We start from the raw sequence: 13,179 nt of genomic DNA, 5'->3' as shown, positions 1-13,179 counted from the left end.
ATGACTAAAATGAGATATTAACTTCCTACAGGAGAAAAAGGAATAAATTAGATGTACATATAGCAACTCAGATTTTAAACTTAATAATAAAAATAGATATGTTCAACAGTATTCTAATTATGTAAGTTAAAAATGCATAATTGTGAAAAACAATGTATTTCATGAGGATATATATTCAAAGAGACATCACACACCGTACAGGCAATGTCTTTGTTGGATAAAGGAATGAGAATGGGAATGGCAGGGGCTAGGGGGGTACAGCTAATAAAAGAGGGCCCTTGCACAAACCAATGATGATAGTGCATCAGGAATTAGAGTATGATTCCACTCAGCTCCACACCTGAAGCTAAAAGGAAAAATTAAGCTAAGAAGAAATACCTGTACAACTGGAGAATTTTTTTAAAAGCAGCTAAAGGTAGAAAGGTAAGTTCGTCTGTTCCATAAAACAAATAGAATATTAAGTATAATTACTTAGGTAAGCAGTTACCAAACTCCCAATTACTTAATTACTAGATCAGCTAGTCTTTCTATTGCCTAGAATTCGGTCATTATGCCACACAGAGCACTACCATAAAGAGGCAACACGTTAGAAGAGTCAAAAAAAAAAAAAAAAAAAACCCGTCCCCTACACCTTCATTTTTTCTTCTAGAAGATGTAAGACAGCTGAGACAGAAAGTTTAAAATAATGATAAATATTAAAGTTTTGAATTATCTATACAGTTCAGCTCTAAGAATTAACTACTACTGGTAATCATATGTTAAATAAAATGGAAAAGTAGTCTCCTGTAGTGCTAGTATTTTTCACACAAATACTGAAAGTGAAGGAGAGAAAGGAAAGGGACACCTGGAGTGTACCATAACTATTTCATTTTTCTCCCAGGAGTCATGCCTTCTGGGAGGACACTCACCTCTTAAGGGAGCTTTGACAATACTAACCTTGCAGAGCCTCTCAAGTCTTTAAATTCTATATTGAGAAGAGGCAAGAAGTTGCTTTTACAGAATGGACAGGTTGTATTCAAATTTGAATCATCTGCCGTCCATCCAGCCATAATTTCTTCATCATAAACTAACGCTCCGCAAGCTCTGCATTGTGAACAACTTGACATCAAAACCTAAGAGCAGAAAAGTGCGAACACTGAGAACCTCCACAGCAAAAAGTCATCTTAACAGGCATCCTCTGGGGACACAGAATTTTATTTATTTTGCTGATCAAATTTGGACTGAATAGTTCAATCACTTTACAGATAAAGCTACCAGTTTATGGCCTTACTTACATAAGACAGGAAGCAAATTCAACAAAATGATTTACTCTTCTGCCCACAATGGCATCAAAGAATTCTGCTAAATACCATTCTGAAATAAAAATGTGTACAGCCACGTTATCATGCGCAGAAGGCAGAACTTTTACCTCCATTGCACAATTCTGATAGATGCTAGACATGCTGGTGTTTTGAGAAGAACCATGGTCTGATTTTTCAAAGTCCTGCCCTTTTACACTTCTTGGAAATGGAGGTTCACCTAGAGAGAAGTAAATGTCATAACACACTATGTGTGAGAATGCCCTTATTCTTTGGAAATGCATACTAAAGCATTTAAGGGGGAGTATGATGACGTCTGCAATTTATTTTCAAATGGTTCAGTATAAAAATTTCTATACATATATATATATATAAAGTTAACAATAGTTAAATCTAGGTGGAGAATCTAAATATGATTGTTCACTATATGATTCTTTCAACTATTCAGGACATTTGAAATTTCTCATAATAGAACGTTGGAAAAAACAGACTTAAAAAAAATAATTAAGTACTAAGAAATGACAGTGACATAGCCTAGGGGGTCTCAAAGTCTGGTATACATTCTATTTACCTACAGCACTAGTTAAAAATATATATTCCTAAGGCCCCCGTCCCACAGATACAGTCTCAAAAGCTTTAGCCTAGAGCTTGGACATTTGTATATATTTTTAAACTAATCCCCCATGTGATTCTGACACACACTAAAGTTTGAGAACAAATGATATACTCCACAAACACAACTAAAAATAAACTTAGGTCACTATACTACTTAGAGATCATATAAAATAAGTGATAGTATGGTGTGGTCATATAAAAAATCTGTCAGCTCATCTCAACAAATGGGGCTTATTGCACATGCAGTAGTGGCAGGGAAAGGTACGGGCATATAACTTGTAGCAGACGGCAATCCTTTCCATACCTGTTGAGTATTGCAGTTTTCCTACATCTCCACTGCTGCTGCTACTGCCAAGGCTTGTGTTGCTCTGGGTAAGTTCGCTGGGAACCAACCCTGAGACACTCGTGTTAGGTGACATATTCTCCCCCAAAATATGGTCTTCAAGGCCAGCGGGGAAGCTGTAATCTCTGTTAGTTTCCTCCTTTAATTGAAAAGAATAAAACCCCACATACATAAATAATACCTTCTCCAATGAGAATATATTCATTCCACCCTTTATGGAATTAAACTTCTCTGGAATTCTTATGTAAATTATCATCCCCTTATTTTTCAAAACCATGAACTCTTCTCAGCATTATTGGGAATTTCCTTTCCACACTCTAAGATATTCGAGTAATGACCTACAACACTTTAAGAGTTTGTTGTGCCCCTGGTGTATGTTGAAGTGTCTCTCAATAATCAGTATCATATGGAGCGCGTGGGTGGCTCAGTCGGTTAAGCGTCCAACTTCGGCTCAGGTCATGATCTCTCGGTCCGTGAGTTTGAGCCCCGCATCGGGCTCTGTGCTGACAGCTCAGAGCCTGGAGCCTGTTTCGGATTCTGTCTCCCTCTCTCTGACCCTCCCCTGTTCATGCTCTGTCTCTCCCTGTCTCAAAAATAAATAAAACATTAAAAAAAATTTTTTTAAATAATCAATATCATAAAATGAAGTAACTCCAGGAGCCCACTGTCTCCACTGGAATTGGGCACCCCAGCACAAGCACAGTAAGGGCTTTAAAGTCAGTCAGCCAGACTGTGGTCTTGGCTCACCATCATATATTATGTATATGACCTTGCAGAAATTATTTAACTACTCCAACTTTTAATTATATCATCTGAAAAATATGGATAACAGGAGTCCTTTAAAATATGGTTGTTGTGAGAATTTCATCTGTCAATATAATTTTCAGACAACAACCATCAATATTAGAGGCATAAAATATGAATAAAGTTCCAAACACTGTAGTTCTGAACTCCTGCAAGTGACTGTTGACACTTTAGATAGAAAACATTTCAATAAGCAGTTTCCTTTTTTATTTTTTTAAATGTTTATTTATTTTGAGAGAGAGAGAGAGAGACAGAGAGAGAGAGACAACGTGAGCAGGGAAAGGGCAGAGAGAGGAGAGAAAGAATTCCAAGTGGTCTCCGTGCTGTTAGCGCAGAGCTCGATGCGGGGCTCAATCTCACAAAATCATGAGATCATGACCTGAGCTAAAATCAAGAGTCAGACACTTAATTAAATAAGCTACCCAGGAGCCCCTCCTTTTTGATTTTTGCTTTAAAGAAGAGTTGTGTCTTGTTATAAAACCATGTTAAATGATATAAAACTTAGACATGCAAAACAGGAAATAAAAGCACCTAATAGTGGGGTGCTTGGGTAGCTCCGTCAGTTAGGTGTCTGACTCTTGATTTTGGCTCAAGTCATGATCTCATGGTCGTGAGATGGAGCCCAGCTTGAGATTCTTATTTTTCTCCTCTCACTCTCTCCCCCTTTCCTGTACTCTCTCTCTCTCTCTCTCTCTCTCAAAAAAAAATAAATAAATAAAAGCATTTATATTACCAACACTACACAGCATAATCAAAATCTTGATGTATGTCCTTCTAGTCATTTTAAAATATACATATATAATACATTTTTACAAAATAGGATATTATTTTTTAACTTATTCTCATATAATGTATTTTAATGTCATTAAATCTACATTATTTAAACCCCTGAAACCTAATCCAGTTTACTGATGTACTGTTATGCATTTAGTAAATCTCTATTGCTTAAATATTCAGAATGCTCTTAAATTTTATATAAGTTACACTGATGAATTCTTTCGAGTTATTTTTACACATAATTATTTCCTTAGATTAAATTCTGGATAAAAGTTATAAACATTTTTTATGGACTTTGTATCCATTCCTTCATTTGAAAATATTTACTAGGTATAACCTATTTGCCTTTGTCAGGCTCTAGTACCAGGGCCATAGCAATAAAAAGAAAAGAAAGATGAAGGTCTGTGACCACCTAGAATTTATAGTCACACATTCCAAGTCAAATTACTCTGTCGAAAGGTTTTATTATTATTAACACTGTTAGATAAAATTTCAAAACTCAAGTGGCTCATTTGGTTAGTTTACTTTAACACAAAGCAAGGTTAAGATACTTTTTTTTGTTGTTGTTCTTTTTTTCCAACATTTATTTATTTTTGGGACAGAGAGAGACAGAGCATGAACGGGGGAGGGGCAGAGAGAGAGGGAGACACAGAATCGGAAACAGGATCCAGGCTCTGAGCCATCAGCCCAGAGCCCGACGTGGGGCTCGAACTCACGGGCCACGAGATCGTGATCTGGCTGAAGTCGGACGCTTAACCGACTGCGCCACCCAGGCGCCCCAAGGTTAAGATACTTTTGAAACTAGTTTATTTGGCCTTTCCTTCACTGACCTTGTAAGCTCTTTAAAATGCAATAAAATGCAACTGTGTCTTATAGTACTCAGTATTGTACTTTTGATTCAATTAATAGTTTGCCTATAGAATAAAGTTTTCTTTCAAATGGTATATAAATCTTATTTGTCCAATTTCATTTCCTATGTCTCTAGCTTCCTATTTAGAACTTTAGCAATCTGAGATGGATTGTGTATTATCTTGAAAATGCATGTTTTATGCCTCCATACTTTACACATTATTCTCTCAGATACACCTATACCACCTTATCACTTTGATTAACCCAAAATTTCAAATTTATCCACCCAAATCCAACTTACATATCACCTGCTTTGCTCTTTTTGGACAGCCCCCTACTGGAACCCCTTCTAAGATATTGCTTTCTTCTTTGCTATTACAGTAGTTTAAAAGCATGGACTCTAGAGTCAACCTCCCAGAGTTCAAATTCTAGTTCTGCCTCTCACTAGTTGTGTGGACCTGGAGAAATTAATTAACCTCTCTAACTCTTAGATACCTCATCTATAAAACAGGGATGCCAACAGTACCGATGTGTGGGGTTGCTATGAAAATTATCAAAATAGATATATAGCTTATGAGAGTACCTGTGACATAGTGGTAAACACTTATAAATGTTTGTCTTTTCTACTGAAGTGCCTAAGTACTATATAATTCTGTAAACACAAAGGTGAAATTTTAATTAAATTTTTTCTATAAAACAAATAAGCAAAATTTCCCCACTTCTACTTCATAAAAAGGTCTAATGACTAATTCTCTTTACAATAATTTTCAAAAGAATTAGCAGTTTTTGTGATGCAGTATGAAATATGTAGGCTAAGTTGCAGAGTGATTTCACATATATGTAAGAGCTAACATAGATAAAAGTTATTTAAGAGTGAAGCGCTATGGGGCGCCTGGGTGGCTCAGTCGGTTAAGCGTCCGACTTCAGCTCAGGTCACAATCTCGCGGTCTGTGAGTTCGAGCCCCGCATCGGGCTCTGGGCTAATGGCTCAGAGCCTGGAGCCTGCTTCCGATTCTGTGTCTCCCTCTCTCTCTGCCCCTCCCCCGTTCATGCTCTGTCTCTCTCTGTCTCAAAAATAAATAAACGTTAAAAAAAAAATTTAAAAAAAAAAAGAGTGAAGCGCTATGCAAACATAACATGGCATTATTAAGTATTAATCATCAGTACTTTCAAAGAAACAACGTGTTAGTTCAGACTGATCTATGGAATTATAAAGTAGTCCTGATATTCTATTTCTTTATTATTAATTTCCTCACATTTAGGTTCAGGTCATTTCAAGGAAGAAGTAACATATGCCTCAAGTTTAAACACCAAAGTTACCAGCAATCTCTGAATGATAATTTACATATAAAAATATGAGAAACATGCCAGTATCAGATAGACCACACACATAAAACACTCTTACCTCATCATCTGAGTAGCTATAGGCAGACGCTACAGCTACCCACATCTTACTGGCTACCGTAGCTGCTTGTTTCATGCCAGATTTGAGGACATCGATCTTGGGTCCTGAGAGTATATTATCTAGCTTTAGTCCTGACAAAGAGTTTACCACAGAGCCCAACGAGCCATGTGGTGAAGACCGCACCAGTGCTGACAGAGAAGGTGAACGTTCTTTGTGAGCGCGAGAGGGAGTCTGCTGCTTGAAACGCCCAGTGAAAGCTTTAGACCTAGATTCTGCAGGAGAGCTCTTTTCACTTTCAGGAACTTCCTGTGCTGCCGGACCGTGCTCTAAAGGTAGGCTTGATCGCCTCTCTAGAGAGTGAATACATGCAGTGATGGTGCCAGACTCTCTGCTTCCCTCTCCGTGTAATTCCATACTAGCAGACTTGCTACCCAAAGGACTCTTTAGGTTCATATAGCTTTCAATTTCATCAGCCAGATTGCGTGCAATAACTGGAGAAGACATCTTATCTTCAGAATCTTGAGATTTTACTCCAGTACATTCAGTGGCCAAAAGAGACAAAGGATCTAGTCCAGTTTCAACATCCTCCCTCTCAACAGCTTTAACAACACCATGTAAACTACTCCTCTTATTTATTACATCTTTGGGTTCTACTTTTAAGTCTCTGGGCTGATTACTATCATTCTGGAGACTGTCACATGTGTCCTTTTTCATAGTAGTTTTCGCTGCACTGTCCTCAATCACAGGTTCCAGGAGCTCTTGGCTCTCTTCAAGCATCTCTAATACCGAAGAAGATCTGTGCTCAGAATCCCAAGTGCTTTCAGACACACGAGTCCTAGTATCAACTAGATGACAACTGTTAGCAGTCTCAAAGCTGTGGGTGCTTGCAACACGGAGTGGAGAAGTCTTAGGACAGGCCAGTGCGGCTGTGAGAATCTTGGCATCTGCTCCCATCATAATAGCCACTTCACTTGAATTCAGATCCAAACTGCTCTTCTTAAGCAACATTCCAGCTCGACTTTCAGAACTGAAACTACAACTCCTCTCTGGGAAATGCTTTTGCCTTTTATCTCCTCTATCACCATTCTTCTTGGGATTAGTAACTTCACCAAAGACTGCATCTTCAACTGGATCTTGAGTAGAAAATGGCACATTTGATGTACTACCTAAAAGGGAAGGCACAATATTAAAAACGAAACTCTATTTTCCGATATAACTTTTACGAAAGTGTCTTTTCTGGTTTTTGAAAAGCGACACATAGAGTAATATTCAGAAAGTTTAGAAGGTACAAAGAAAGTACACAAAAAAAGAACAACAAAAGGCCTCCATTCAATCCTGCCTCCCAGAAATAACACTGTAATGTATTACCTGCCTTTCATCCTCTATGCATACATATACACATTTAACAATCATGCAATGTATGCTGTGTATTCCTGTATTGTTCACTAAAACCTATCAACAAATACAGACCTATAAATATATTTTACATTTTAAGAGTTCTACACTCAATTTAAAAAATATATTCTGGGGAGCCCGGGTGGCTCAGTCAGTTAAGTGTCCCACTGTTGATTTTGGCTCAGGTAATGATCTCATGGTTCATGGGTTTGAGCCCTTGGGTTGGGCTCCATACTGACAGTTCGAAGTCTGCTTGGGATTCTCTCTCTCCGCCCCTCCCTGACTTGTGCTCTCTTCTCTCAAAATAAATAAATAAACTTAAAAAAAACAAAAAACAAAAAACAGGGGCACCTGGGTGGCTCAGTCGGTTAAGCATCTGACTTCGGCTCAGGTCATGATCTCGTGGTCCATGAATTCGTGCCCTGCATCGGGCTCTGTGATGACAGCTTAGAGCCTGGAGCCTGCTTCGAAATCTGTGTCTCCCTCTCTCTCTCTGCCCCTCCCCTGCTCTCTCTCTCTCAAAAATAAGTAAACATTAAAAAAACATAAAAACAGGGGCGTCTGGGTGGCTCAGTTGGTAAAGCATCTGACTTCGGCTCAGGTCATGATCTCGCGGTTTGTGAGTTCGACTCCCATGTTGGGCTCTGTGCTGACAGCTCAGAGCCTGGAGCCTGCTTCAGATTCTGTGTCTCCCCCTCTCTCTGACTCTCTCATGCTCATGTTCTGTCTGTCTCTGTAACTCAATAATAAATAAACGTTAAAAAAAATTTATAAAAAAACATAAAAACAAATACTTAATCACAAATAAGTGGCTCAGGATACCTATTAAAAACTGGCCAAATTAAAAACCCACTGGTATTTTTGTGTAGTAAAGCATAGTGATATGAATCTTTTTCTTCCATTGCCTTTCCATTGCCATACAAAACCCCTTTGGAATTTAGTAACATCTCTGCCTCTTTGCTCTTAATGAGTATAGGAGGCCCTGCAGTCCTCTCTAATTATCTACCATGGGATAGAGAGACCAAACTGAGAACAGGCACTGCAACAAGAAAATGTATTCCCAGTAACAACTGGACACAATAAATACCCCTCCTTTTAAATACTAAACATTTTAAGTAACAACTTCTTTAGCCAATTTAAAGGATTCAAACTTACTTCTGGCTCTAAATTTAGCATGTTCATCACAATTAGGTCATCAATTTAATGACATTAAAGACATATATATCTGTAGAAGTATATTTTAAATACTTAGAAATCATTATATAAAGACTCACCAGTGCTGCTTTTCCTGCCATTGAGATCGAATATACCAGATGGAACTTTCACAATACTGCTGCCCCATGCAGGAGGCTCAGTAGGACTCTGTGACTCTGCACTAGGTTGTGACTGTTTTGCTACAACAGCAGAGACATCACACACTTCTGGGAAAAAGATATTTGGATGTTATTCCTACTTATACTGCACAGAAACCGTATGTTGATTTTTGTAATATTTTATTCTTTTATATTTTTCTCCAAGTGTGAGTGAATATATGACTATTTTATTACTAATTTACTGTGTCTAATTTACTTTATGCCATAAATGTTGCCAGCATTGACTGAAATAAATGCTTTATTGTAGCATCAATAATGCTAACTTGAGCACTCCTGTGAATAAATTAAGGCTTTGGACTTCAAACATACTCTCATCACCTGTAAAGTAGGAGAGGGGCTTGCTTCTGCATAACTCTGGAGCATAAAATGAGTGACATCATTGAAGGAAAGTATACTTTTATGTAAGAGGATAGGAAGAACATTTTATTACCATGAAGCCAGAAAATTCTTCCACATTTGCATAAAATGATTACTACAAACCATATCTACCTCAATGAGTCCCATTAAAAAACAAAAAAATAAAAACAAACAAACAGGAAAACCACACCCACTGTATTTAACCTACCAATGAAAAATACCTACTTAGATATTTGAAGGACTTCTAGTGAAATGGCATTTTAAAATAAAACAGGCACTGGAACACAAGTCTGAGGACTTCAAGTTCAGTCTTGGTTCTATCACAAAATAGCTATTTGACTTTGGCAAATCAATACGTCAATGGATCACACTTTCCTACAAAATTGAGGGTTGACCTACTGTCTCTAAAAGATCTCTTGAATTCTAAAATTCAGAAACTACTCATTCTATCCATAGCTAACATTACATAGTATCTTATAAGCCCAGGCCTTACATTTCTTTCTAGAAATTATCATCAAAATTATCAAATAAGACTTAATTAAGACAGGGGCACCTGGCTAGCTCAGTCAGTAGAGCATGTGACCCTGTATTTCAGTGTTGTGAGTTTGAGACCTACATTGGGTGTAAAGATTACTAAAGAAATCTTAAGAGGAAAAAAAAAAAAAAACTACAGTATTTTTCTAAGTAAAGCCAGCAAATATCAGTACTCAACCTTCTGTTTGCACTTTTGTTTTAGTTATCAATTCTCTTGCTACTTGTTCTTCAGGCATATGAATTTCTGCGTCATCCTTTATAAGTTCATCCTTAGACCCATAGCCTTGGTCAGACTGACCACCTGTTAAAAAGAATGCAAGCTTACATGTAAATGTTTTCATATACTCATAGTCCAGCTATAAAATGTCAAAAGAGAATTCCATTGATTTACATGATTAAACTTACAGAAAAGGAAGACAAGAAAGCTCACAAAGCACACAGAGCATTTTAAACAAATGATAAGAAGCAAAGAACAGTAAAAACAGGAACATCAAAGACTAAAAAATTTAGAAGCACTGAACCTTAGTTTCCTCATCTGTAAACTAATAGATTTGGACAAGATGTTTTGAAAAGTTTGTTTTGGAGGATGTCTACAGAATGCTACACTTTGTGTAAGAAAGAAGAAGAAATAAAACAAACATATCTGCTTACTTTTGCAAAAAGAAATGCAGAAATAATAAACCAGAAAACAATAAAACTGGTTAATGACAAGGGGTGGGGGAAAATACGCTGGAAGGATAAAGAGGGAAGAAACTTCCCTAAATACAGCTTATTGTGTTGTTTTTATTTTTGGAAATGTATCAACTTCTACATATTCAAAAAAATTAAATCAGCAAAACTGGGAGGAGAATAGTAACTAAAATTGAATGCAAACAGAAACAAATGAGACCAACTGTATTTCACATGAATAATCACACTGAAAGGATGGGGAATGGTGGGGGAGGAGGAAAGGACTGATTGAAGAAACTTCTGAACACATAATCTTGAACACATACTCTAAGCCAGGGGGGTAATACTGACAAATTCTCAACTCCTTAGAAAGTCTGTTTCTCACAGAGTAATAGATGTAGCATTTCTGAAATTATTTTATGTGTACTGCAAGACTGAGCAAATGAGTAAACATAATGATGAAGAGAGATTTTTAAAAAATGAAATGAAGGAAGGCAAAGAAAAACTTATGGGGTTGATTTGAAAATGGAAGTATTTTGGGGTGCCTGGGTAGCTCAGTTGATTAAGTATCTGACTTCAGCTCAGGTCATCATCTCGTGGTTCATGAATTTGAGCCCCACATCGGGCTGTGTGCTGACAGCTCAGAGCCTAGAGACTGCTTTGGATTCTGTGTCTCCCTCTCTCTCTGCCCCTCTCCCACTTGTGCTGTCTGTCTGTCTGTCTCTCTCTCTCTCAAAACTAAACATTAAAAAAAAATTTTTTTTAAGAAAATGGAAGTATTTCTAAAACATACATACATACATATTTTCAAATATATATATATTTTCTGTCTCTGCTGAAAAAGTCCAGAAGCAGTCATACCCTGTAGCAGTAAGCATACCTAGAGTCCAGATATTGGCTTCTAGAATCTATTGCCCATTGAAAGGAATCTGGGATCCTTGAAGAAACGGCTGATTTCAAATCTCAGGCAGGAAAGGTACAAGAATGAGCCAGGAACATTTTGTTGTGTAAGAAAGGAAGTGTTCAAAAACATGATAGGGGATATGTCAGAGTAAAATGATGAAACCAAAGGACATACAATAGAATATCATCTTACAAATGTGGAGGGAGGATAGCATTGGTAAAATCACCTGCTTTAAAACCATCATAGTAAAGACTGGTTCAAGAATTATTGATGTATGCTAAATTCATAAGAAAAAGTGTGATGAGAAAGAGGGCATTATTGCATACTCTCAGAGTCTTCACTGGTAGCTTATTACCCGCACAGGCAAGAATAATAACTAAGAGAAACCAAATGCTAAGACAAGGTGATCAAAATCAGTATCACCAATAAGAAGCAGACAGATACTGTGTGCCTCTGAGATGTGATAATCTAAGAAGGATACAACATCACTTTTGTAGTAGAGCCATGGACGTACAACCCAATCTAATCACAAGGAAACATCAGACCAACTCAAACCAAGGAGCATTCCACAAAATAACTGGACTGAATTCTTCCAAATGGCGGGGTCATGAAAAGACAAAGACGAAAAGGTAAAGGAAAAGGGTAAAGAACTGTGCCAGGTTAAAGGAGACTAAACGAGGGAGCTAGAATGCCACAAAGGATATTACAGCAATTGACAAAACTGGAATGTAGACTACAAACTCAAGTAGTATGTCAATATTTTCCTAAATTTGGTAACTATACTATGGTTTTATCAGAGAAAAATACCATCAAAGTATCAAAAGGTAAAAAGGCAAGATGTATTACAACCTGCTGTCACATGACTTAGGAAAACAATGTGCATATGTGTACAGAAAGAAAATGATAAAGCAGATATGGCAAGCTAAAATTGAATGAATATAAATATAATTTATTCGAGGGTTCTCTGTACTGTACTTGCAACATTTCTGTAAGTGTGAAATAACTTCAAGATAAAGGTTTAAACAAGTCTTTCTGGCTTTAAAGTTCTATCATTTAAAACTGAGACGAAGACTGAAGACTAACGTAAAACTACACCACAACTGACACTTAGTTCCTAGAGAGTCACCGTAAAGCGTGTCGACGAGGCATGAAACAAAACATACACAGCTGACCCTTGAACAACACAGGGGTCAGAGGTGCTGGCCTTCCCACCCCACACAATCAAAAATCCACATGTTAACTTTTGACGCCCCCAAAACTTAACTACCAGCCTGTTGACTGGCAGCCTTGCCAATAATATAAATAGTCAGTTAACACACATGTTATATGTCATTTGTGTATATAATAAAGTAAGCTAGAGAAAAGAAATGTTATTAAGGAGGCACCTGGCTGGTTCAGTCAGAAGAGCATGAGACTCTTGATCTCAGGGTCCTGAGTTTGAGCGCCATGCTGGGGGTAGAGATTACTTAAATTTAAAAAACTGTTACGGGCGCCTGGGTGGCTCAGTCGGTTGAGCGTTCGGCTTCGGCTCAGGTCATGATCTCACAGTTCGTGAGTTCGAGCCCCGCGTCAGGCTCTGTGCTGACAGCTCAGAGCCTGGAGCCTGCTTCAGATTCTATGTCTCCCTCTCTCTCTGACCCTCCCCTGTTCATGCTCTGTCTGTCTCTGTCTCAAAAATAAATAAACATTAAAAAAAAAAACAATTAAAAAAAATAAAAAAACTGTTATTAATAAAATCAGAAAGTACTATGATAGTTTTGTTTGGTGACACATGAGAGCTACCATATGGTGAACACAGCATAAGGTATAGATAAGTTGAATCACTATGTTGTACACCTAAAACTAATGTAACATCG

General features: G+C 37.5%; 1 protein-coding gene across 4 annotated transcripts in view; it reads right to left on the bottom strand.

Moving 5' to 3' along the window:
• The window catches only part of DENND4C (DENN domain containing 4C), a 123,215-nt gene that overhangs the window by 19,754 nt on the left and 90,282 nt on the right, over positions 1-13,179 (bottom strand). For all 4 annotated transcript variants that reach the window (XM_043566157.1, XM_043566159.1, XM_043566158.1 and 1 more), the window contains 6 exons: positions 9,929-10,051; positions 8,761-8,907; positions 6,092-7,257; positions 2,218-2,395; positions 1,409-1,518; positions 937-1,112 (listed from right to left, as the gene is read on the bottom strand). In XM_043566157.1, the coding sequence (XP_043422092.1) occupies positions 937-1,112; positions 1,409-1,518; positions 2,218-2,395; positions 6,092-7,257; positions 8,761-8,907; positions 9,929-10,051 (1,900 nt within the window). The remainder of the gene's footprint in view (positions 1-936; positions 1,113-1,408; positions 1,519-2,217; positions 2,396-6,091; positions 7,258-8,760; positions 8,908-9,928; positions 10,052-13,179) is intronic.

Source organism: Prionailurus bengalensis, chromosome D4 (genome assembly GCF_016509475.1).
Source record: "Prionailurus bengalensis isolate Pbe53 chromosome D4, Fcat_Pben_1.1_paternal_pri, whole genome shotgun sequence".
NCBI lineage: Eukaryota > Metazoa > Chordata > Mammalia > Carnivora > Felidae > Prionailurus > Prionailurus bengalensis.
Note: the sequence above shows the minus strand (reverse complement) of the source record. Positions and strands in the feature narration are given on the sequence as shown.